At 40.0% G+C, this 27,805-nt stretch overlaps 2 protein-coding genes across 3 annotated transcripts in view; both read left to right on the top strand.

Annotated features, from left to right (window-relative positions):
- Nucleotides 1-1,048: 1,048 nt before the first annotated feature.
- On the top strand, nt 1,049-3,097 carry LOC142143143 (nodal homolog 2-A-like). Its single transcript, XM_075200855.1, has 3 exons — nt 1,049-1,331; nt 1,885-2,609; nt 2,935-3,097. The coding sequence occupies exons 1-3, from the start codon at nt 1,049-1,051 to the stop codon at nt 3,085-3,087; spliced, it is 1,161 nt and encodes a 386-aa protein (XP_075056956.1). The 3' UTR covers nt 3,088-3,097.
- Nucleotides 3,098-8,322: 5,225 nt separating this feature from the next.
- Nucleotides 8,323-27,805, top strand: part of LOC142143681 (selenocysteine lyase-like) — a 66,043-nt gene continuing 46,560 nt past the window's right edge. Inside the window, exons 1-5 of one of the 2 annotated variants that reach the window (XM_075201719.1) lie at nt 8,323-8,371; nt 15,270-15,347; nt 21,879-21,991; nt 23,392-23,492; nt 25,022-25,187. In XM_075201719.1, coding sequence (XP_075057820.1) covers nt 15,280-15,347; nt 21,879-21,991; nt 23,392-23,492; nt 25,022-25,187 — 448 coding nt within the window. In that variant the 5' untranslated portion in view covers nt 8,323-8,371; nt 15,270-15,279. Of the gene's footprint in view, nt 8,372-9,058; nt 9,127-15,269; nt 15,348-21,878; nt 21,992-23,391; nt 23,493-25,021; nt 25,188-27,805 lie in introns of those variants that run through there. The other variant, XM_075201720.1, reaches the window with a different exon arrangement.

Below are 27,805 nucleotides of genomic sequence, written 5' to 3'. Positions count from 1 at the left end.
TGAAAGTTTTATCATAGATTAGAAGATTTACTGGATATTGTAGAGTATCTCATAGTCTTATTTTTTTTTACTTTTTATAATAGAATGACAACTTGTACAAACATAATAATAGTTACTGGTTTACAGCAAATCTGATTTAACTGTATTTATGTTAGAAAATATTGGATATCTGTGTTCTTGAAAATCTAATCTTACCTGCATGTAATGAAGCTGCAACCACCATCATCATCATTTATTTATATAGCGCCACTAATTCCGCAGTGCTGTAGAGAGAACTCACTCACATCAGTCCCTGCCCCATTAGAGCTTACAGTCTAAATATCCTAACATACACACATACCATCCCTTCCATACATTTCACAGTAGCTACCTATAGAGAGCTATTTAATAGAAATGAGATTAAGTTACATCTTAAATTCAAAGAAATAGGAATATATGCAAAAGAAAAAATATATTGTAGTATATTCAAAGGAAAAATGAAATAAAGTATGTTTACAACAATTGAGGGAGAGAGATTTTAGTGAACTAGTATCATAGTATCTTTGGGAGCAAATACTAACTGTAGCCGTTTGGGGTATTTTGGGGATGGTAATTGATTGCATCCACCTGCTGTTATGATATATACAGGTAGGACTCATTAGTACAGAAGGATTAATAACCACTCTGTCAATTTAATTTATATTCTGGTATTCAAATATCACCATGTATATTCTATAAGTATTCTACAACCTGAACTAGTTATAAAAACATACCAAATCACATGTAATCCTTGACTTGTATATTTGTGGATTCAGTAATTATAATCAATTACTTGTAATAGTGCCTGCTGTCTGAATGTTGGAGTGCTGGGCCATCACAGCAGGGGTCCAGGAGGATGACAATGACTACTGGAAGCTATTGTTACACAATGATTAAAAAGATCAAAATGTGTGAAAAACCATTGAAGTTTTGTCTCCACCACTATATAAAGTTGAAGACTCTCTAGGATTCAATTCAGTCTTGTAGAATTTCAGAGCAGACAACATCTATGATCTTGAAGAGACCCAGTATGGCTTGGCTGACAACTCTCCTGAGTGTTTCGTTCATCTCCCTGGTCATTGGGAGGCCCACCCGTCCAGAGACAAACCAGGCTAGGACTTCTCTGGGATCCAGACCGGGACTGAAAGTTTTATCTACTCTAGCTGAAGAAAGTACTCCCCAGGGTCTGATGATTCCTCACTACATGCTGCAGCTGTATCAGACCCTCATTATGGGGAATGACACAGATCCATCTATTCTGGAGCCCCCTGTTCTCAGGGAATCTGATTCAGTCATGAGTCTTACTGCAAAAAGTAAGTAGCTCAATTCACATTTTTCATATACCCCAAATTGTGCTCTATGTGCAGATATAGCATAAGTGCTCTATACTTTTTCATCAGATCTTTTATAAATAGCTATTTATTATAGTAGTCACTTTAAACACGTATCATTTTATTTCCCACTTGATTAATATTGTACCTAATATGTATATATATGTATTGATTGCATAGGCTGTTTTCTCCTTTTGCAGTTCTTTATTGTTTATTTGATCAATATTCTAGTTCTTGACAACGCAAAACATTTTGAAACTCATTAGTTGATCAGCCTCATACAACGTTGATAGTCTTTATTTATGTGAAACATTTTTATGCTTCTTAATCACTCGATACAATATCAGATGTTTCAGTATTTGAATATATCACAGTCAGGCTAAATGTTGTTGTGGGTGTTGGTATATAAATGTCGGATTCACTGTAAGAGTGGTAAATAATATGACAATGTATTGTGGTGTTACACTTTGATATTTCTTGGTAGGTTCACTGACACTGAAAATAATATTTCATTTTTTCTCTTTTGCCTTCCAAGGTTGCAGTGAAATTGACCATCACTTGTCATTTTTGTTTGACATGACCTCTATCTCAAGCAACAATGAGCTGAAACTGGTCGAGTTAAGAATTAAAAGTGCTACATTAAAAATATACAATCATGTGATGATAGACATCTACCATGCCAAGGAGGGACAAGAGAAGATATTCGTTGGGACATTAAAAGCCGACTTCTCCTTGACACATGGACCCACCTCTAAGGTGTTTAATGTCACAAATATGATTCAGGAGTTTATTTTCCAAGGACATAAGTCATCCTACAGAGAAAATGTCAAGTTTCAGGACATGCCTGATAAATTGAGGTGGAGTAGTTGTGCAAGAGGGACACATCATAAAGCTATGCTTGTTGTGTTTTCCAAAGACAAGCAATCTCCTAGCCACCATGGTCACCTAAATCTCATAAAGACAGTGGAGACCTCTAAGTACATCAGGGCGGACAGTGAAACCAAACAGAACATGGACAATGGCAGACAACGTAGAAGTTGGAATGCGAAACACAGCATCATTAGGGATAGTATTCCCTCCAGACCTGTAGAATATGGAAAACCCACGTGTAGGAGAGTGGACATGTTTGTGGACTTTACGCAGATTGAGTGGGGAAACCAGATCATCTATCCCAAAAGATACAATGCCTACAGATGTGAGGGAGCCTGTCCTATACCTCTAAGTGAAATATTCAAGCCGACAAATCATGCCTACATCAAGGTAATGTGCACATTGCATTCATTATTTCTCACTGCTCTTTACTCCTATTTAATTGGCCAAAACAAATCTTTCAAAATATATTGTTTTACAAATTGTGCTTCTCCTTAACTGCTACTTCAATTACAGACCATTTTTAGTTATGTGCAAATCAAGGTCACTAAATAGTGACCTGATGAATCCACTTATGCCATCCATCGTCTCCACATCTATCATATCTATTCTACCCCGTGTCCAGTGGAGGAAATATTATAACACAATTTATAGAACAGTATTTTTTTTTTGTTACTGATGTTATTGAATTACATTTTTGTTATTTATTTTGCAGAGTTTGATCAAACTGAAAGACCCCGAGAGAATCGATTATCCTTACTGTGTGCCTGTGAAGATGCGGTCAATGTCCATGTTAATGTATGAGGGGGAAAAGATTGTGTTCAAAAACGTTGAAGACATGATTGTAGAAGACTGCGGCTGTAGATGACAGCATGAGAACGGAAATGTGTAAATATATTATGTAAATATGCTGTAATTTATTTAGGGTTTTTTTAAGTAAACATATTTTTTTGTACCATTGAGTCAGTTATCTTTATTTAACAATATAATTAAAACAGTGTTTGCAGTATTTTACTTACAAAGGTCACAAATTTGAATTTTTAGTGCTATAAAAATCCATCCAATTCATATAATTTAAAACATTTATATTGTATATCTTGAGCCACATTAAGGGTCATTTATGAAAGTGAGGATGTGGTCTCTTGTGGTGCCACGCTACTTATGTACAAATGCACCAGGTTTTAGAGAATTTTATGGGCTTGGGGGTCAAAATGAGGCCATCTGCAGGGGTGCAAAACTTTGGATTTGTAGGTGTTCCTTATGGAGTATGGATAAGGTGCATGAGTGTGCCTAATTTTGAGTCAACATGCAAAAATGTAAGTTTGTTTGTCATGATGAAATTAGTTGAAGGAGATAAAGGGTTGAAGAGGAAGCATTGGGGGGGGGGGGGGGGGGGTTCTTTTGGTTTGCATTAGGGTGCATAGCCTTAATATAATTTTTCGCGTTTCATGCAACGCTCCCAGTGGGACGTATTTTGAACCTTCCCTTGCTCTTCTGCAGTAAACTGTATTTCTAGCTGAGCCTTCAAACTCACAAAAGGTGGCTCATGTGAAACAAAATAGTCCTGATGTCCCCTCACCCTTAAGGTCAATTTAAGACACAAATAAATAAGCAGTATTTTAGGAGAAACGTTGAAATTAGAAATTAATGAAGAGGTGGTCCTAGGGTGGTAGTGGCATGGACTTTGGATTTTGTTACTGTCAGGGGCTGGCTGGGCTGGGGGACATCTGCCCCCCAGGCCGGTCCTATAGTGGGCTACCTTGGCCTAGGTCACTGGGCTATCTGCATTTTTTTTCTTTCAAATGTTCCTAATAGGCTGCCGAGTTGAGTCTTGGCCCCAGGTCTAAAATTTGCCAGCCTTTCCCTGGTTACTGCCTCCACCATGCACATATCCAGCCCGACCCACAAATCTGAAAATGATTGTGCAGAGCTCTTACTGGAACAGAGGAGTGATGTTGGAGTATTCTTTACTATGCACAAGGCTGATAATTAGGCGCATTTGTAAAAATACCAACATGTTGTAATCTCACATATATTGCAGTTTGTTAGTGGTCTTTATGGCTGCTTCTATTTTATGTTTTTTTTTTTAAATTGTATTTGGTTTACATGTGCCTGTGTGCTCGCTTTATCTTATGTGTCTAGAATGAGTAAATGGCCTGTCCTTACATAAAGGAAGTAAAAAGAGCACAGGCCCTATTTAAATAAAGGAGCAACCCTAATTCCTTCTGTTCTCTTGAAAACTTAATGAAATTATGTTTTACCAATGTAATCACACTTAAATAGCAGCAGAGTAAAATCAGTAGACTTCATGTAATGTCTGATTCAGGTCTGAGATTTATTTAAAAAAGTAAATAACTTTTTCATTTTTAATCTCCGATTCCTTTTATAAAATCTCAAAATACTTGTTTACGTTTTTATGAAACATTTATTGATGATGCTCAGTTTGAAATGATGGCCACCTCCACCCGTTGTATTAATAGTTACGATATAAAAACAAGTTCCCTATCAGATGTCAGCAGATCAATGCTCCAATCCTTCATTATTTGCTTCAGTAAATGTCACTCTGCCTACATGTGAATATTTGCTTTACATATAGGACAGGCATTTTGGATATAGTTATAGAAATAACAGAATATGCATTGGTATTATGGAAAAATGTGTTCACTGGCCTAATAGGGAAGATAATACACATGGTAATACAACTGTAAATTCTTAGCAGTTATGATTATGCTGATCATCACATTCACCAGCAACTGAGAATAGTTTATAGCAGTGGTTCCCAAACTTTTGCAGTTCGCGGCACCCTTAGAGTCTCCAAATTTTTTCAAGGCACCCCTCCAAAATAATTATTGAGCAGTCTTGTTTTAGAAGTAGTTGGGTCAAAAAAATGTAATAAGTATTTAGGTCAGGACAGAAATACTTATTTAGTTGTATGCAAAAATGCCCCCTCTGCATCCAGACACTCTGCCCTCAGGCATTCTGCCCCCTCTGCATCCAGACACACTGCTCCCTCTGCCCTCTGTCCCCCCTCCTCTGCTCTCTGTCACGATGTCCCCCTCCTCTGCCCTCTCTCACGATCTCCCCCCTCCTCTGCCCTCTCTCACGATGTCCACCCTCCTCTGCCCTCTCTCACGATGTCCACCCTCCTCTGCCCTTTGTCACGCTGTCCCCTCCTCTGCCCTCTGTGTCCTCCTCCACTGCCCCTCTTACCCTGTGTCCCCCTCCACTGCCCCTCTCACGCTGTGTCCCCCTCCACTGCCCCTCTCACGCTGTGTCCCCCCCTCCGTCTGCCCCTCTCACGCTGTGTCCCCCCCCTCCGTCTGCCCCTCATACACTGTGTCCCCCCTCAGTCTGCTCCTCTCACGATGTCCCCCTCTGTCTGCCCCTGTCACACTCCTCTGCCCCGCTGTCACACTTCTCGGCCCCTCTGTCTGCCCGCTGTCACACTCCTCTGTCTGCCCCGCTGTCACACTCCTCTGTCTGCCCCGCTGTCACGCTCCATCTCACTCCTCTGCCGCGAGCCAGCCATAGAAAAAAACAAAGAGCACATAAACTTACCAATCCGCGCGGCGCCGGGACCCAGCAGACTCCTCTCTCCCGCAGCTGTCACTGAATATCGACGTCAGTGACAGCTGCGGGAGAGAGGAGTCTGCTGGGTCCCGGCGCTGCGCGGATTGTAAGTTTACGTGCTCTTTGTTTTTTCCTATGGCTGGCCGGTGGCACCCCTGTGACAGCGCTGCGGCACCCCTGGGAGCCGCGGCGCACACTTTGGGAACCGCCGGTTTATAGCATTATCATCATTTGGTAAAGTTTAACAACTTACAATCTTTGGATCCCCATCTACTGTCTGGAAAACAGTGGATCCTGCCTGGCTGCTTTACCGTGTACTATGTAAATGCATAAAGGTACATTGCCACTATGTATACAGTGTACATCCTCTATATACCCATTACACAGCCATTAAATGGCCACAAACACATCCACTGTATACTAACTTTGTAGTTTGGTACCTAATTTGCACTGAAGCACAGAAATCAAACAGCAATTGGCTTTAGCTGTTTGATTGAAGTTTAGAAATAAAAGCAAGCATTTGATTTTCTACTCATTTTACACCCACATGTAGTGATAGTAAATGAGTCCTATTATGGGGAGGATTTACTTACAAAGTGCCAGTGTGCCATAAGCCATAGAAACCAGACTGTTTTATCATTGTCTAACGTGCTGGGCAGCTCAAAGCTTATTGCTAATTGGTTGCTGTACATTGGCCCTTTCTCAGTAAATTTTCTGGTCATCTCCAGCATTACAGGACGCAGACTGGCATGATTGACACCTATATTCTTCCATTATCTCAGTAGCAGACAGGACACACTCAGAGCACATGTGCCCTCTCTGACAATGCAGCCCCCCTAATCCTAAAAGTAAAAAGAACACAATCTGTAATAATAGTGGCCTATTTTCTTTTTCACTATCCCAAGTAGTTTTTCTTGGAAGTTGTATTATTACACAATAAATAAGGAAACGTAGAGAGTAGGACAAACCGTTTATGCAGATATTCTGACTGCCAATGGCAATATTCAATCTCTCAGTAGGAAGGCCTTTCACAGATAAGAAGTGACAAACATTACTCCATTTAATGGAGGGTTAGCCCAAGTTAGACCACAGTCAAATGAAAAGAGGGGGTAGTATGATGAGCACAAATATTTATAGATTAGTATAAGTTACCTTATGTTCCAAATCCATTATTATCACACAATGACCCCGTAACTAAGTTATTAACTAGAAGCCCAAATATAATGCCAAAATGATAAACATTAGAGATTTATAGAGGTGAAAAAGGTTCAGCAATAGACACCAGAAAACAGATTTTATTGACAATACCAGCAATCAATGTTATTTTAAAATTTTCTAGTTATTATCACCATCAACTGTAAGTATAAAGATAACAAGTGAAAGGGCACATCCCTTGCAAGTTCCTTTGTGAATGCCAAGTTACAGGGAAATAATACCCCTTAACTATAATGTAGCTTAGCTTTAGGAGTGTGAAAAACATGTTAATGTTATTAACACTACATGGTACATTTTCACTTTAGAATACATATGGAGTTTGAATCCAGGAACTAATTATTTTTACATTTCTAACAGCAGAATATTGATGAAAGATGCAAATGTTATCACTTTCTTTTAATATTCCTCAGATCAAAGGGTGTCCTGATATTTGTGCTCTCCACTATTTCACACCTTGAACAAAAGAGGACACTTCATAATCCCATCTTGTGAGACGCACAATGGGTGAATCAGTTGACATGACTATTCAAGTTAAAGTTTGTGTGTTCTTTAGGAATATTCCAAATTCTACTATATAACATCAATAACAGCACTGGGATGTGCTACAATAATATGTCAAAATTGGAACAAAAGTACAGAATAATAGCCAATAACTAGTTTTAATGCCAAAGAACATAAACTTCACAATCATTTTACCAGGCTATTTCCGCCAACTGGGCCTATTTCAGAGAAAAATATTTCTGATATAATCTGTTTTTTTAAACAGTGCAAGTTTAGTTTAGTTAGGAAGTCAGGAGCCAATCCAGGTAAAGGGTTAAAATTTGCACCTGGACAAACCATGCCTCAATGCAAGAGGTTCAAATGCATTTACAGAATGTTCATATCGGGAAGTGAAACTTCTAAAGACATCAAGTAAAAGTTAAAATGTTACTATATTTACAGATAATATGCACGAACATAAACCATTAAAAGACTGGCCTTCTATCAAAGTATGCTACAGAAATACTACTAGCTCATCGATCTTTGCCGATTATATATATATATATATATATATATATATATATATATATATATATATATATATATATTTCACACTTGAAGAAGAAACAATATTTGCAGTGACATCTCATACACAAAACTACATACAACACATGCAGCAAAATAAATTGCACAATGCTGCAGAGTGCAGGATCCAGCTTTCCCAGACTCTGCCTACACACCGGGTTCTCTTTGTACGCAGATGCTCTTTCACGTGACTTGAGACAATCTTGCTTCTCCTCTCTATGGTTTTATACTCTCTCTCTCTCTCTCTCTGAGCCCACCTCCTCTCTATGATCTTATTCTTCCTGATCTTCGTGACTATATGTGTGAGTGTATAGATTAGAACATAATGTGACATATGTTGCCCATTGCCTGTTAGACTCTGATTTACATTGTGCCTGCCTGTTGTAGTCTGCAGACAACTGGCTCACATCACCATGACTTGTTGTGTATAGTACCTGACATTATGCAGGCTTTCCATCTGCTATGGAACTACAAGTCCCAGCATTGGCCTGTCACTGGGAGGTGCGCCACAGCCTCTGCTGAGCCCCATGTTGTCTAGGCCTGGTGTATAAAGAAAACAGTTATTTTATATTTTCTAGACATCTGTGCAGGGTGTACATAATGCTTTGAATATAATAATACGTGTAAAAGGAGTTAGTAATTGAAGCCACAAATAAATAAATATATATATATATATATATATATATATATATATATATATATATATATATATATATATATATATATTTATTTGTGGCAGTAACAACTTTTAGACATCATTTATTGCCAATTTACCATCAACCTGTCATTCTTGGTTATCAAATACAATATGCAGTACTGTAAACAATTGTTTCAAAATTACACAGGCACTACATGTACTTAAATATTTTATTACTAAACAGACACATTTCCAATGCACCTTCAGATGTAATAAAATGTAAATAAAATAAACAGGGTTTTTTTCATGGCCAGTGATCTATATTCAGCAATTGAAACAATTGTCACAATATGTTTCTGGTATTTTTAACAGTCTCCCTTTTAATAGGTGCACAATTATTCTGCCCAAGTACCCCAAATAGTAAGTTTTTTTTAACTTTAGTACACAAGCTAAAATGTTATTCATGAAGTCTAGAGTCATACATTATTAACACTATCAACAGTGCGAAAGCCTCTTTTATGTAAATGTTGTTGTGGTGTCCATACTATCTGTGATGTTGTAAGAAATGGGTCTGGAAATCGAGAAATTTGTCAGCAATATTGTTGGATCTTCAATTTTATTTCGTTAGAAGATTAGAAAAACCTTTTAAGTATTAGACTCATTTAGTAATATTACATGTAGGTATAACATTTTCACTGAACAATATAAACCAATGAGACACTGAGGTGATGAAGAAATGTGTTACTATAGAGGGGGGATGTGTTAATACAGAATTAAGGGGAGAACAAATGTGTTAAAGGGAATGGCCATACCCACACGGGTGGCACACGACTGGTAATGCACACACTTTTGCATACACTTCTATTCCACTGGGAACTTTTTAACAGTGTTCAGCGATATGCCATAACTACACATGTCCTGTAATGATTTCATTGTATTTTACATGTTCAAGCAAGATAGGTGTTATTATTCTTGAGTACTATAACCCAATGTTGCCCTTGGACCAAAGAAGGTTGTGCATCCCTGCTCTAGACAGATATAGCTGACTAGTTATAATGTGCAATAGTAATATATATATATATATATATATATATATATATATATATATATATATATATATACACACACATATTAGGATGGTTCCAAAAAATATTTGTTTGAAAATGACAACCACCAAAAAGTGCCATTATATGAAAAAACAGGACAGTAATTGTTATTTTGAAATCATATTATATTTAGAACTTGCACAACTCAGCCAAAGTTTTAAATACAAAGATTACATTGCGATAATGCAGAACGGTAATTTGTTTCATAATATGTTAAATATTAATGTTTTTTTCATCAAATCACCAAGTTTACGTTAGTCACTTTGATAATGATCTCTTGATGGCAACAGATTTTGTTGGCGTGCAGAACTTACTGTGATGATCCTCCATGACTTGCAAAAGGAACCGCTTCTGTTCCTCGTTCCGTGTTATGGAAGCATTGAATTCTTGGATTAGCGCCACACCTATCTCAGCAAAATCATTTACTACCTTCGCTGAGTCTGCAATCTTCTGATTGTTTTGGTATGATTCAAGGTTTTGTCATTCTGCCGGGTCATGCTCCAAGAATTCCTCAGACAGACCAAGAATTTTGAACAAACTCAGCGTTGATCTTGTGACGAAGTTATGTAAACCCTTTGTTGCTGGCAGAAGAACTGGTGGAATACATTTTAAAGGATTGTCAGATACATCTGAGTGTTTGATAGCAGCAGCCATAAGGTTTTTTTTTCTGTTGACACTCCATCATCAAACAAACTGAAAACGACCAGTATTTCTGGAAGATACCATTGATTATTGTTAAATGCTTTTTTGGCTACCGTTGCAACTTCTTTATTTGGATACACAGACAGTGCATGTAACAAGGCAAGGTCATTCCTTGGTGATGAGCTCTGGAACCAGTATCTCACATAAATGGCAGTAATGAACAGACAAACTCCCTGCAGATGATGCCAAACTTTGTCACAGTAAAACATCCCGCGAGTTTTCCGTGACTCGCTGAACCCTGGCTGCTGTGTACTGGTTGCGGAACAGCCACATCTTGATGGAGTAAATGGCCCGGGCCATCCAGCGAGCCCGATGGATAGCTCCAGGAAATATGAAATGTACTCCACGTGGAGGAATGCCTCCCAAGAAAATTATGGTGAGTTCCAATAGCTCACGGTAATCATCTCTCGGTTGGAATTTCTCCAAATGAGCAACTGCAAACTTAATGACGTCATCTTTCCAGGGAGCAACCGCAACTGATGGCTTTTCATCTTCAATTGCTGTGCTGAATGAAGCTTGATCGATTCTAGGCTAAAAGTCTCAGAAGTGGGCGAAAAGCTCCATGTTTGGAAATGTAGAAACATGGATACTGAAGACCTTGCCCAGCATTATTTCAGAGATGTGATGTCGACAAGCCAAATTTAGTAGTGGTCGACCAATCTCAGACTCCAGCAGCACAGATACTCCACCTTTCACTTCAGTGTAATATGCTGTGGTATCAAAACATAGCCCTTGGATGTTGTCCCGCAATCCCCACTCATCTAAGGTTTCCACCATTGCCTTAGCCGGCGGTTCCCAAACTGTGCGCCGCGGCTCCCAGGGGTGCCACAGCGCTGTCTCAGGGGTGCCGCGGGCCAGACATAAAAAAAATCAAACAGAAACACTTACCAATCTGCGCGGCGCCGGGACCCAGCATCCTCCTCTCTCACGCAGCTGTCATATCAGTGACAGCTGCGGCGTGAGAGAGGAGGATGCTGGGTCCCGGCGCCGCGCGGATTGGTAAGTGTTTCTGTTTGATTTTTTTATGGCTGGCGCGCGGCAGAGGGGGCAAAGTGAGAGAGTGCAGAGGAGCGTGACAGGAGGGGACAGAGCAGAGTGACAGTGTGACAGGAGGGGACAGAGGAGAGTGACAGCGTGACAGGAGGGGACAGAGGAGAGTGACAGCGTGACAGGAGGGGACAGAGGAGAGTGACAGCGTGACAGGAGGGGACAGAGGAGCGTGACAGGAGGGGACAGAGGAGAGTGACAGCATGACAGGAGGGGACAGAGGAGAGTGACAGCGTGACAGGAGGGGGACAGAGGAGCGTGACAGGAGGGGACAGAGGAGAGTGACAGGAGGGGGACAGAGGAGCGTGACAGGAGGGGACAGAGGAGAGTGACAGCGTGACAGGAGGGGACAGAGCAGAGTGACAGCGTGACAGGAGGGGACAGAGCAGAGTGACAGCGTGACAGGAGGAGACAGAGCAGAGTGACAGCATGACAGGAGGGGACAGAGCAGAGTGACAGTGTGACAGGAGGGGACAGAGGAGAGTGACAGGAGGGGACAGAGGAGAGTGACAGGAGGGGACAGAGCAGAGTGACAGGAGGGGACAGAGGAGAGTGACAGCGTGACAGGAGGGGACAGAGCAGAGTGACAGTGTGACAGGAGGGGACAGAGGAGCGTGACAGGAGGGGACACAGCAGAGTGACAGCGTGACAGGAGGGGACAGAGGAGCGTGACAGGAGGGGACAGAGGAGCGTGACAGGAGGGGACAGAGCAGAGTGACAGCGTGACAGGAGGGGACAGAGGAGAGTGACAGCGTGACAGGAGGGGACAGAGGAGAGTGACAGCGTGACAGGAGGGGACAGAGCAGAGTGACAGCGTGACAGGAGGGGACAGAGGAGAGTGACAGCGTGACAGGAGGGGACAGAGCAGAGTGACAGCGTGATGAGGGGACAGAGGAGAGTGACAGCGTGACAGGAGGGGACAGAGCAGAGTGACAGCGTGACAGGAGGGGACAGAGGAGAGTGACAGCGTGACAGGAGGGGGACAGAGGAGAGTGACAGGGTGACAGGAGGGGGACAGAGGAGAGTGACAGGGTGACAGGAGGGGGACATTTCTGTCCTGACCTAAAAACTTATTACAATTTTTTGACCCAACTACTTCTAAAACAGGACTGCTCGGTAATTATTTTGGAGGGGTGCCTTAAAAAAATTATGGAGACTCTAAGGGTGCCGCGAACTGCAAAAGTTTGGGAACCACTGGCCTTAGCCATAGTTTTTGCGGTTCCATCCTGAAGTTTTGGAACTGAGAGCAGCTTTATTACATTCTGTCCTGAATCCAGAATAGGGAGCCTGTCAACCCGTTTTTGGTAAAAACAATGAATATCTCCCATATTGTCACTCATTGACATGACTGCAGTGCATTAGGTTATTAATATTCACTTCTATTTGTTCCTGCAGTTATACAGCATTAATAGAAATATTTATAATACATATTTTTAACATAAATTGTGTATTAGCAAAGTCACTACGTCTGATATTGTAGAAAATCGTATAACATCAAACTTTGACCATCTTGTGCAAGTCGAAAATATGCACTGAATAAAAAGATATTTCTGATTCAATGTCAGTATACCAAGTGGAACCGAATAATGGGTTGGAGAAGTATGAAGAAAAAATTTAATAAACTTTATGATATACTCTAAATATATAAAATAAGTCTGTAATCAACTCTAATATGCAACAGTATCTTGAATAATTAATAATACACTTGTAAAGAGAAACCTATAATATAGACCATATATGTTCTATACTGCAGCATCCCACATTCAGTGGAAATGTGACCACTACATTTGAGCAAACTTTAATAGCAGGTGACCTGCACACCTGCCGATAATCACAATAGTGAGCGTTCAATCTTGTCTCATAGCATAAGAGAAAAAATCCTTTCTTGTACTGCATCCCAAATGGATCTGTAGGCAAATAATGATCTCATTCATATGATTGATGTTCCATCTCAGGCTCGCTCAGCGAAGGTGTAATTCATAAGTGTCATCAAAACTATTCTTTGTTTCTGAATAAATAAAAAAAATGAAAGTAGCAAATAGACAGGCAGCAATAATAAAACAAATTCCACTCAAAAGTAGATAATACAAAATATACTTTGTGAATCATGTGATTTCAATATTTAAAATATTGTGTGACCAGCCTTGACCTATGTTTCCACCTGCATTATATTTATGCATCTCCTGCGATGTGCTTGTGGCTGTTTTCGCACACACGTCATCGTGCTGGTCTTTATCCTTCTCAGTTTTGACGCTTGCCTCTTGCTCAGGTGATATATGTCCAAAGCAGACTAAAGGGAAAGCTGCATATTTCTGGCAGGATTATTTGTGTATTTATAGATGATGTGAATGTACACATGTGTGGCGTTGTCTTGATAAAGAGCCCTGCATTTGGCCCAAAATGTTATGGGATACCTGCACTCCTCAGTAGAGGCAAGACATGAACCTGTTGCATTAATGTCTACTTTTTAGGGAAAGTTGTCTTGTTTGTGCTGACTGTCTCTTTTATTGGTTAGATTAGTGTGGCCACACTTTTAATAGACTTTGGCATGTTACAGTGTGTTACAGTGTTAAAGCTTTTATGATCACATTTATGGAAAGTTTCAACTTATTTTATTTAATTAAAGTTTATAGTCCATAGAGACTTCTCCATATACTGTATATCTGGAGACATAACACCATAATTATGGTACAAAACTATAGCAGTGATCAGAAATTGTTCTTTTCTGCTAAATCCCTGGTGAATGTTACTACATTGTTCCCTATTGTTGTCACTTAACCTGCATACAATGAGATGCAACCTATTATTCCATGTTTCGGGAGCAGTCTACTAGTCCACCAAACAGCGTTTGTTTAGCATAAGTCGATGGAGTTGTTACCTCCGCTAAATAACACATATATCCACTCTTCTGCTATAAATGTATGCACATAACTGTATGTAGCCGGTTTCATCCCCAGATTATCAGTTGTGCCAGTTTTGTGCACTATATGCTTACCTTTTTGCCCCTTGTTTCTACTCCTTTCCTACTCTCAACTTCCTACTCTTATGATTCTTACTTCCCTGTTTTGTATGTATCCTTGCATTACTACATTTTGAAAACAAACAATATAAAATATACGACATTCCTCTGTGTATTATGTACATACAACACCTGTAGATTTCCTGTATGCAGAATATGCCTTGCTACAATATTCTCAGTAGCAGTAGCAACTTCTGTAGTTACTAGGGTTATTGTTCTACTCAAGTCAAAACAACAAAAAGCATTGCTAACTTCTTATTATTTAATAACTTATTATTATTGGCTTGTGATACCAGTAGTCACCCAGCAGATTCACACAAAGCTTTAGGAGAAGTAACTATGTGACTACAGAAGGAGAGCATGGATATATGGCACTACTACCATAAAAGCATGTTTTTGGTGTTTTCTGTGGGTCACTAACTTGTGCTTATCGCAGGGTGAAAGTTACAAGCCCTCCACCATGCTAAGAGGTCAATATCAGAGCAATGTCCTATACTGTTCATTGCATTACCTATTGGGGAAACTGTTAAGGGAAATAGGAGTCATAATAGAACCTTGATGGGACCACAAGTGAAAACTTAGACCCGAGGTGCAGACTAGTGGTAATCTAATTAAAGGGCTGTCTGTTTTGTTTGCTGTTTTGTATGTGATTAGACCTGTATATATAATCTTGTCTCTTTTTTTCACAGTTTCGTGCACATGGCAGAACATTTTAGGACAGTTAAAGAGAAACAATGTCTGGAGGAGAAGGGTAACCATTCTCAGAGGTGAGGTGTATATCCATTATCCCAGGGGTGTAACGTTACACCTCTGGGCCCTATAGCAAAATTTGGGTTGGTGGGGTGGGAAATAGTAGGGGCGGTGATGCTATCTGTCCTCCTGTGGCTCCCACTCTTCTCTTCAGTGTACGTGCAGGTAGTGGCGGAACTGCCACCATTGCAGGAAATGCATTGGCTACATGTCCCCCTCACCTCTGGGCACCGTAGCCACTGCACCACTTGCAATAGAGGTAGAAGTTTCGCTGTTGCATCAGGCAACCTTTTTTTTGTGCAATTTATCTGTCATTGCCACACTCATGACATTGAATTGTTCATTATAAGCACTGTAAATGTCATGCTACACATTACTATACTCTGCATGCCCCCAGCTTCAGTACTTGCTGAGGTTTCCTGTAAATGCACTTACACCACAAATGTTGACTGGGCTCAGCCCCTATCTTTTTATATTGTAATCAACTATTCACGGCCACCATATATCGCCTTAGCAAGCCCCTAACATATAACTGTATGCAAAGTTTTCACGAGATCGCAGAACAACACAAAATAACACTTTTATAGTATTTACTCTATTTGCAGTGTATGTGTTTTGTTGTATGCTAATGATCTAGTGACAAGATAAGGGCCTTTTACATTCAGATGATTTAGAGTGATTGGCTTTTACATGCCCTTCTGGAAACTTTACTAACTGCATTGCTTCCTTTCTAGCTTTATTCCTTGATATTTAGCCATGTATTTATATATCAGGCAGAATTGTTAGCTTGTGTTGCCCTTTGTTACGACATAGTTCTGCTGTGCTTTCTGCATTCTATACAGGTGTATCCGCAAAGCAGCTATGTGTTGTAACCCAGGGCAATGGAAATAAAAATAACTATGTCTGGCTTGTTACGTCCGTAACTATCATCAGCAATAAAGATTCTCGATGCGATCACTGTGGTATACATACGCTTGCGCTCGTTGGCACCAACTCAAGCTTCAAGCAGAACGCTCTGGTTTCCAAAGCCAGAGGTGAACAATTTATACACTGTACAGGTGTAAAAAGCAGTGTCATCACAAAGATACACAGTTAGAGTATTAAGGTCCACATTCATAGGTCAAAGGGTCATAACCTCCCAGGAACTCGACGTGGCATTGGTGGATTCCTCTGGTCATTGTTCCTTCAGATTGGCAAGTGTCCTTCTCCAGATTTCCACCTCTAGATCAGTATAAACTGTTTTTCTCTTTCCTACCATTGGGGGACACTGCAAGACATTGGGGCATAGTAGGTGGGACTAGGAGTTTAGGCACTTATCAAACTTGTTTGTTCCCCACACTCCTCCACTACTATGCCCCTCCTATCCAGCTCAGACCTATTTTTTTTCTAAGTGCCTAGGAGATAGGTCACATAGGTCACATAGGTATAGGCTCCTGCCTATACTTGTGTTAGTTTTAGGTATTCCACGTTTTTTAGGAGTGAATAAGACTGCAGCTCTGTTCACTCTGGGTCCCCGCACAGGTAAGCAGCAGCCTGGTCTCTCTTGCTTTGCACCTCTGCTAGCAGTCTTCCTGAGAGAAGGGCCCACAGTTTGTAAGTCTGCCAATGGCAGCAGTTATTTTAGGCATATAGTTATATATTTATCGGCCGCGGCCACATTACTTTAAATATGGACATATATGAAGCTGTAATAGCCTCTCCTCCCCACCCGCCCGACATGCCGGCAGGTTCCCCCGCCCCTAGACAAGAGCAGCAGGGGGACGGTAACAACAATCGCTCTCATTCGGAGGCAATTCGGTTGTTGTGAAGAGCGCACGCAGCCTGGGCAGTTCATACATGCGTGTAGACTCTTAGGGCCGACAACCATTTGTTAATATGAGTTGATCGGCGATACATGAAGGCAGCCATAATAGGGGAGGATCTACAGGGGTCACTTCGTTCCCCTCCCTATCAGCTTCCTGGTGCGGACGGTGGCCATTTTTGGAGCTGGGACACGGAGACACATTGAGTTCATGCTGCTTCCCTGCTCTGCTATCCTTGTATTGTTTTACAATAGTTCTCTATTTACATTGATTGGTAGCCTGTTTATTCTGCTCTAAGATACACAGGACTACAGCTATTTTATCTGAGTCTGGGGATTGGTGACTAATGTTATGATTACTTAGTAAATAGACTTGGTAAACTCCTACGATACTGAGATTATATATACGTTTATGTATATATATGTATGTATATATGTATGTATATATGTATATATACACATATATATATATATATATATATATATATATATATATATATATATATATATGACTGAATACTATAGATAAGCGGATAATTATTTTATATCTGGTACGCTCACACTCATACTAGGTGGAGGTGGTGACATTACAGTATCTCTAGTTCACTATAATTTAGTTGGTGTCCTTAACCACTGAAGCTTTTCTACCTGGGGACCCTTATATAGCTTTACTATCTTTTGTGATAATTTGTATACCTACTTAATTACTACACCAGAAGGCGCCGTATTCCATCTCAGTTCCTTCTAGATTTTTCCTGATTAACCATCTGGCGTCTGAAGGTTGGCTGCCACCTGTACACGTGGAGGTGATCCTTACATATAGACTTAAACTGACTTCTTACCAAATACCGGGTTATGCGCCATATTGATATCTTGTAATTGCAACATATGTGTATATATATGTATGTATGTATGTATGTATGTGTATGTATATATATGTATGTATGTGTATGTATATATATATATATATGTATGTATGTGTATGTATATATATATATATAGATAGATATATAGATATATATATATATATATATATATATATATATATATATAGATAGATATATAAATGTGTGTGTGTGTATATATATGTATGTGTATATATATATATATATATATATATATATATATATACATATATATAGATATATAAATGTGTGTGTATATATATATAGATATAGATATAGAAATGTGTGTATATATATGTGTATATATGGTATGTATGTACAGTACACTGTTTTTTTATATATAAAAAAACTGTATACTGTACATACAATGCCTTTTTATAGCATATCTTACTTGCATATACAGTCATGGCCAAAAGTTTTGAGCATGACACAAACATTATTTTTCACAAAGTCTGCTGCCTCAGTTTTTATGATGACAATTTGCATATACTCCAGAATGTCATGAAGAGTGATCAGATGAATTGCAATTACTTTCAAAGGTCCTCTTTGCCATGACAATTAACTTTATCCCAAAAACAACATTTACACTGCATTTCAGCCCTGCCACAATAGGACCAGCTGACATCAGGTCAGTGATTCTCTCATTAACACAGGTGAGAGTGTTGACGAGGACAAGGCTGGATATCACTCTATCATGCTGACTGAGTTAGAATAACAGACTGGAAGCTTTAAAAGGAGGGAGCTGCTTGATATCATTGTTCTTCCTCTGTTAACCATGGTTAGCTGCAAGAAAACCTGTGCAGTCATCATTGCTTTGCACAAACAGGGCTTCACAGGCAAGGATGTTGCTGTTACTAAGATTACACCTAAATCAACCATTTATCGGGTCATCAAGAACTTCAAGGAGAGGTTCAATAGTTGTGAAGAAGGTTTCATAGCGCCCAAGAACGTCCAGCAAGCGCTAAAGTTGATTCAGCTGTGGGATCAGGGAACCACCAGCGCAGAGGTTGCTCATGAATGGCAGCAGGCAGGTGTGAGTGCATCTGCACGCACAGTGAGCTGAAGACTTTTGAAAGATGGCCTGGTGTCAAGAAGGTCAGCAAGGAGACCACTTATCTCCAGGAAAAACATCAGGGAAGTTGAAGCGCCTTCAGAAACGCCCTTACAGTAAGTTACGTTAGTCAGCCCCTTCCGCCCCCCCCCCCCCCACCTTCCCCCCAGATATTCTAAGAAATAGACATACAAATGTAGAAGAGCTGTTGAAAGGCATATACAAGGTTATCAAATTATCTGCTTAGATTAAGTCTTGGGGCTAGATTTACTAAGCTGCGGGTTTGAAAAAGTGGGGATGTTGCCTATAGCAACCAATCAGATTCTAGTTGTCATTTTGTAGAAGGTACTAAATAAATAAAAAAATGCTAGAATCTGATTGGTTGCTATAGGCAACATCCCCACTTTTTCAAACCCGCAGCTTAGTAAATCTAGCCCTTGGACTATTTTCTTGGCTAGGTGTGGGCTAGGAATTGGTTGCATAGACTAATGTTATACTGTCATGGATGTGTCTGAAGTAACGTTTCCAGATAAGATCCTGCCTCAGCATATTTGAGGTCCTATTTTTGTGTATTAGCTGCCCAAGTAACTGGAGAGGAGCCTCCTCCTCCTTATTGGTGCTATTGAAACATCTTGGGCCAGCCTGACTGCTCCAGTTGCCGCAAGACATGCCCTGAGCCTGCAAATAAACTACATTCCTGATCGTGAAGGCGGATGTCTGCCACCCGCCTAGTTAACATCTATGGCACTGTATGGTGAGCTCCCTCCCCAGATCTCCATTGCACATTGGGGGGCGCCCTGGAAGCTGTTGTCATCTAACGAAGAACAAGGCTTTAGTGCCTGGTTGCCATAATGGATGTCCGTTACTTACATCTGCTGCTCACAAGGCCCTCTATATTTTGCACCCGATACCACCAGCAAGAGGAGGCCAGCTGTACACCCTCTTCCTCAGCCAACGTATGAATGGTCTTTACTGCTTGCTGTGTGGCCAGCGCTGAATAAGGACTCCAACAGAAAATGTTTGTAGGCATCGAGACTGGCACCTATAAACTGCCTTACTACTGTGTTGGGGACTGTGAGATCTTCTCAGTGAGTGTTACCTCTATACATTACAGTGCCCACTAACATTGCCTGGCAGGAGACAAATGCAGGGTTTGGGCCTGCTGGGGATTGGCTCTACGATCCCGTCCTGAAATTCAGTTTTTACCTTTAACAAGTGTCCAAAACAATGCAGGGAGCTGATGCTAGAGTAAAGCTGGGTACACACTACAGAAATTTCAACCAACTTTTTATGCCGAGCGATTTTACATGCGATTGATGTTCCAATAGCTTGGTCCATGGACTGAATACACACTAGCCTTGTTTAGGACGATAAAGGGAAGAGCGGACGTCCTTTTAGCGACTTTTTACAGCCATGTTGTCGTGAGCAATGACTGTAATTTCGTACTCACTGTTGTGGATCGGTCGGAAGTTTATACACACTACACAACGGAAACGAGATTGGAATGAAAATATTAAAAGGTACGACCAACCAAATGAGGCGACAATCGTTCATTTGGGCAGACTTTTGACCATCGTGTCACTGCACACACTGACCTGACTTTTGAACGAGCGGTCGTATGTCGGCTGATTGAGCCGATTATTGGATGAAAACTGTGTAGTGTGTACCCAGCTTAACCTACAAGTCTTCCCTAGTTGGTTCTCTTTGGAAGGCGATGAAAGAGGTTTGGTAGTAGCCTCTGGAGGAGATCTCTCTTTCTTCTCCAATGCTCTGGATTATATACATCTATTTGTATACAGAAAAGTAATCTTGAATACCTGTGCCTGCTCCCGGATAAAGCTAGAGTCCAAGATTTAGCAGGGTTCAGATATTTTATCATGTACCCCCCTGATTTTGTTAACCCTATGGGCACCACCAGCCATCAGTCATTGCTTTCCTCTTGACAAACTCTGCGCTTGCCATCAGAGTGCTCTCAGGAACTCAATCCTTTCTGACCCCTCTCCTGATACCAATTTGGAACACCTTTAACCTTTTTGTTAGTAGCCACTAAAGTGGAGTGACCTGCCCCGGGATGACCCTTCTTTCTAGAGTTGGCGTGCTTAGATGCTGATGACCTTTTCTGACTCTGGCAGCGGGATGTAGTTAATCTGTCGATGCTGCGTTTTTTTACTGTATTAGGCTGGCGGCTGTGTTGTGCCAGCTGGCTGGTGGTGACAATGTCGACATTGTGACTGTGGACTTTACTATCTAGGCACACTGAACCTGACGACATTTATGACTGTCAACATTTTTGTGTCAACAGTCTGGCTGTCGACAGGTCATACCCAGCCTCTGGCAGCTTAGCTCTGTCAGCCCCGCATCTTCTAACATGGACAGCACGGTGGCTAAGTGGTTAGCACTTCTGCCTTACAGTGCTGGGATCATGAGTTCAATTCCCGATCATGGCCTTATCTGTACGGAGTTTGTATGTTCTCCCCGTGTTTGTGTGGGGTTGCTCCGGTTTTCTCCCACACTCCAAAAACATACTAGTAGGTTAATTGGCTGCTATTATATTAGGGAATTTAGACTGTAAGCTCCAATGGGGCAGGGACTGATGTGAATGAGTTCTCTGTACAGCGCTGCGGAATTAGTGGCGCTATATAAATAAATGATGATGATATTGATATTTGTGGTCTGTTTATTTAATTTATATGCAACATTACTAAATTGTGTGAAAAATAATGTTTATTTGTAGAAGCATATCCTGTAAATGTCATCATAACCAGAGTATGTTGTTCCCTCCTTTCTTCAGTAAGGTCTACTTAGACTACAATGCAACTACTCCTCCTTCAGCAGAAGTGGTGGAGGTAGTGGCAGAGGCCCTGAGAGAGGCATGGGGTAATCCCAGTAGCAGTTACAATGCAGGTGAGATTGTTGGAGGTGTATGCCACTATTCAGTGTACCACCGTATTCCTTAACAGAAGACAGCCTGCTAGAGAAAGTTGATGGGCTTGTTAACATTTTACAGTTCTTAGTTGTCCCCTGACCTGCATATACTTAAAGGCTGAAAAATTATTGCAATTTCAATTTAATTGCATTAAACAGAAACTACCGTCAGAATTAATCATGAAAAGGTATAACCAAGACAAGAAATTCATTAATATAGATGAAACAAGCATTCTTGATTAGTACTCTGAGTCATACTTTACTTCTTTCAGGCTAATGCATTGTTAATGTAGGCCATAAGCCTGGTGTTTTAGGCCTATCATATTAACGTGTTTCGTCATCTGCAATAACATTTGTTACATGTGTAGTTCACCAAGTGGAAGTCTTTAAAGTTTAAAAAGCAATCTTGCTAAAGTAGTTAATGCTTGTCTACAGCTGTATTACACGTGTAAGTCCCATCAATTGAAGGAATTAGGTAACCACTTCTAGGGAAATGGCTGATGTTCAGTGAAAACAAAGAAGCCAGCTTTTTATTGCAGTTTTCTAAAGAGATTCATAAGAAATTGCTTTATTTTCCACAATAAGGAATTATAAATTTGCAAATGTTAAACGTTTACACATAAAATTGTGCCACTAAGCAGTGTGAGAGGGACAAAGGCAGTTGCACAGTTTGGGAGAATACTTTTTCTCAATTCTGTGTTGGTACCACTAAACAGAGTTGTCATAATACTACCATTATTACTAATCATTTTTATTTTTTATTATTATTATTATTATTCTTTTCCAAATACGTGAAAAAGATATTCACAATTATTATTTTAATTTCATACATTTCTGACTTCAATTGAGCATATCTGAATCTTCTTTTATGCTAACAATGTAGTTTTTAGTCTATGCTCATTAACACAGGTGATTTCGAGCCTCTGAAAACTGCCTTATAACCGCTCCCTGTGTGCTACACAGCCATTTCAAGTATATACGTCCCCTATACAGAGTGGGGGAAGCTATTTTATGTGCTGAACCAATATTCATGAAAATATAACCATCAGCTCACTAGGAACCACTGACATCTCTGAGGTAATAATCGCACAAAATGGCTGCTTCTACTGTGTGTGGGCGATGGCTACTCTTTATCCCGACCACTCTCATCTCCTACAAATATGGGGAAATAGAATAAATAATATTATAAAAACTACTATGTCTATATGATATAATGGCATGAAGGTGCTCAGTGGACAGAAATAATCTCCTCTATTAAATACATGCATTAGGGGGACAGATACCTTACATTATTTATGTGTCTTCTTTTCATGACTGAGGACTTTATTCTGTATAGAGATGAAGATGTCTCATTTTTTCCTGTAACCATTAAATTGCAGGTTGCAAGGCCAAAGAACTGATAGATGAAGCACGGGCACATATAGCCAGAATGGTTGGAGGACAACCAGAAGACATCATCTTCACCTCTGGAGGAACAGAAGTGAGTCCAATCATTGTAGAGTCCACTTACACTGAACGGATGTTAGACATTTTAACTGCTGGCACAATCTAGATTAGGAATATATTGAGCTTTCCATTAAGCTGAATTAGGGTAAGCACCTAGGTTTGCTTGTAGTATAAACCATAGCAGATATGTTCTTTTGTGCTGCAACCTGCCTACGTTTGAAGCAGTTACACCTATTTTATGGGGAAGTGAATGGACTTTTGAGCCAAGCTGAGTTGTCTGCTACGTGCCTGTTTGCACCAGCCGAGAGAGGACTTGGGAAGATCATGGGTATTCTTTTCTTCTTGTTATTATTATTATCTATAATATAAGGCACTGACATATTACGCAGAACAGTACATTGAGGGGATAATGGCATAAATGACATACAAAGACATGAAGCAGAAGGTATAGAGAAAGATAGAGAAGAAAGCACATGCACTCATAGTGAGATCACGTGGATCCATAGAGTCAGTTCATAGACTGCCGAATGAATACTCACAAGTGTATGTGCTTTCTGCTCTATCTTCCCACATGCATACTGAGCATATACGAACATCTGCATTTGACCATGTATCGCTACTGGAACCAAAAGCAGAGAGTTGCGCTGACCACACAGTTTAACACCTCGTGTTAACACACAGAAGTAAATCTGGGGAAACACTGTTTGTCAAAGACTCTGTAGAACTTGTGAACAAATCTTGGAACACATCATCATCATCATCACCACCATTTATTTATATAGTGTCACTAATTTCGCAGCGCTGTACAGAGAACTCACTCACATCAGTCCCTGCCCCATTGGGGCTTACAGTCTAAATTGCCTAACACAGACACACAGACTAGGGCCAAATTCTGTTAGCAGCCAATTAACTTACCAGTATGTTTTTGGAGTGAGGGAGGAAACCGGAGCACCCGGAGGAAACCCATGCAAAAACACACAACCTTGTTGCAAGGAAATAAGAAACACATTTGTTGACACATAATAAAGTTTCATTTCAACACGCAATCCTAGATTTTTCACTCATAGATTAGTCACAATACACGCTTATTTTTACCCCTTATCTTGTCCCTACCTGCTCCCCCCCCCCCCCCCCCCCCTTCACTGCGCCAATACACTCGATCGACCACTATTATCAGGCTGGACTTCTATATCTGATTGGCTGGAGTGTGAGAAAACCACTCAAACTTTTACATGTACTTTTGGGACGCAAAATTCTAACCAGCTCTAAATCAGGCTCTTTATTCACATTTTTCATGTAGCTGTTGTTACCTCTTATCACCAATTTCTACCTACAAATATGACATATTAAACCTTAATACTTAAAAAGTAATGTAGAAAAACAATAGTTGGCATTTCTACTGTGGAAGTTGCTTTTGTGTACAATCAACAAACTAGTGCCAGTATATAATCGGTATATGTACACCTAATGAGCTGCTATACAAATACACTCTTATGTATTGTGGGTACATTGCTCTACCTAGCAGTCTGCCATCACAGTTACATTTAAACATTCCTGTTCTAGGCCAACAACATGATATTGTTTTCAGCTGTGGAAAATTTCTACATGACAGCCAAAGAAAGTCAGAACAAGAGTGCGGACAATGCTTTACCACACATCATTACCTCAAATGTGGAGCATGATTCTATAGCACTGCCACTCCATCACCTGCAGAGGGCGCAGAGAGCCGGTGAGTGTCTGCTTACATTGCCACTTGTACCTATTCAAAGGGCTTAGATAGCTGGTGAAGTTTATAATTTATACCCTGAAAATTATTCAGCTGCAGGGGGCACAGACTCAGTGATTACATAAACCCAACAATAGCAACACAGAGTTATATCCAATGTATCTAAAACATGTTGAAATAGCAGCAGTAAGTGTAATTAAAATATATATTTTGTATTTAATTAAGACGTTCTGTTTTTTTGTTATACTAGTGTAGTCTATGATTCTGTTCTATAGATTGGGAAAGGACACCTGGGGACATTTTTGACAGCTGGTGTTGCCCAAATCAACCAATTAGATTCTTGCTGTCATTTTTGTGTTGCAGTTTAGAAAATGAGAGAACACACTGAGTAATTTCCATTCATCTCATTAAATGCGTTCATAATTCAGTGATTTATTTTCTTCCTAAGAGAAATAAAATATAATAGTATGAAAATGGATTATAGTCTGCAGTACAAAGCAGAACCTACAGTATAGAAAACATTAAAACAGCACTTAAACATTTTCCACCCTCTGAGTATATTTTTCAGATAATTTTAAGATGGTAAAACCTTTCTATGTTTAGATGATTTTTATATTACTAGTAATAGGATACATTTAATTTAACATTACTGAAAAGATTCAGATCATATGTGAAAAAGTAGAGAATAAAAATTCATTCTGCAACGACCAGTTATGAAATTGTACAAGCTATCTGGTTAGTTATGTAGTTTAAATAAGTAAAAACCTGTCAGGAGTATTAAAGTATATGCATAGCTGACAGCAGCAGCAAGGATATAGGCCTAGCTGCAAAATGTTTAATCACCCATATATAAAAAAGGCAAACGTACATGCACAGTGCACCTTTGTCAAAGCATATATATTATAAGTGTACAGTGTTAGTAAAGTCATGTTGTGCCACTCATCCTATTTCTGTAGTTAATTTGCATCATTGTAACAAACAAAAGCCTGGAAATTCTTATAGCACCTAATTAATCATATAGAACTAGAAATAGATATACTTATGTTGGGTGAGGCCCTAAACTGTTAGCCCTGCCCACAAACCATTAAGCCCCTCCCCTTTACACTGTTTCAAACAACTGTAGTAACTAGCTACAAATGGTTTGGGTGAAGGAAGAGAGTGGGCACAAATTCAGCTTTAAACCCCACCAAATACACAGTCGTGGATGGTTTATAGTGATTGAGAAAATCGTTATAGGAAACGTGCTGCCAATTAATTCCCACCATCTTTCCACACCTCTATCTCTAAACAGCTATTGGTTTTGCTTAATAGTTGTTATTCGTTCCTGTCCGTCGCTGAACTCTGATTGCCTGACAGAGCTTAGTGCAGAGCACGGACAGTGGTATCAGTAGCAGATGGTATCACCGCTTGTAAGAAAGCTGGACAGGTCAGCACAAGAGGGCTGTATATATGGCACCTGATATGGCTGTACATATTAATCTGACACATCAATGGTCCTGTACATTAGTTATGCTAATGTATGGCTCTTTACATTACTTTTGCCATCAGTTATGTCTCTGCATATTAGTCTTGGTACCGGGTATGTCTCTGCATATTAGTCTTGGTACCGGGTATGTCTCTGCATATTAGTCTTGGTACCGGGTATGTCTCTGCATATTAGTCTTGGCACCGGGTATGTCTCTGCATATTAGTCTTGGCACCAGGTATGTCTCTGCATATTAGTCTTGGCACCAGGTCTAGCCTTGCACATTAGTCTTGGCACCAGGTATGTCTCTGCATATTAAACTTGCCGCCATGTATGGCTTTCACTAGAGCCTGCTCTGCTAGCTGCTTACTGAACTGGAACTGAACATAAACATTCTATGCAGACTTGTGTAGTCAGCTCCAGTGCAGTGAACATATAGCAAGATAGATTCTTTGATACAAGAGAGAAACAGGAGGCATGAACTATAACTTTGGCAAGTAATGTTCTATCATACTCTTTTAAACCATCTACTGTAAAATACACTTTATACACACCTCATTATACACTGCGAACACAAATGGTTAGAGCCTTACTCCATTATGTACAACGCGACAAGGTAAGTGCTCATCATTATTAGCCATAAGTTTGTCTTACAACTACACCTCACCTTTTTAACCTTCATTTAACGAACTGGTATTTTTTGCTAATGTTACTAGAGTACAGGATAGTAACTCACTGCAGAAGGTCTTGGACAAATAGAAGTTGGCTAGATAGTGTAAAAAATGTATGGTGATGTACTTAGACCATGGTAACAATTGTACTGCCAATGCATTCAATTGGACATTGCTGGGTGATCAGAGACTGACTTAGTAATACTAGTAGATGGAAAGCTGAGTAGCAGCATTCAGTGTCCAATATCTGCTGCTTATAAAATCCTGGCATTGTGGTATAAATTCACAAAAAGGAAATAGTAGTCTACCATTGTATATATAACTGTCTAGACTGTATTGATAATTATTAGAGTAGAAGGCTGTATGTCTGTTGCATCTTATATTTTTAATACAGGGCATCAGACTTCCAGGAGAATTATGATTTCAGTAAGATGCAGCTAATAATTTGTAAATAATCATTATGCCTTGCAAAGCTAGCTAATAAT

This window comes from Mixophyes fleayi, chromosome 3 (genome assembly GCF_038048845.1).
Source record: "Mixophyes fleayi isolate aMixFle1 chromosome 3, aMixFle1.hap1, whole genome shotgun sequence".
In the NCBI taxonomy this organism is placed as follows: Eukaryota; Metazoa; Chordata; class Amphibia; order Anura; family Limnodynastidae; genus Mixophyes; species Mixophyes fleayi.
Note: the sequence above shows the minus strand (reverse complement) of the source record. Positions and strands in the feature narration are given on the sequence as shown.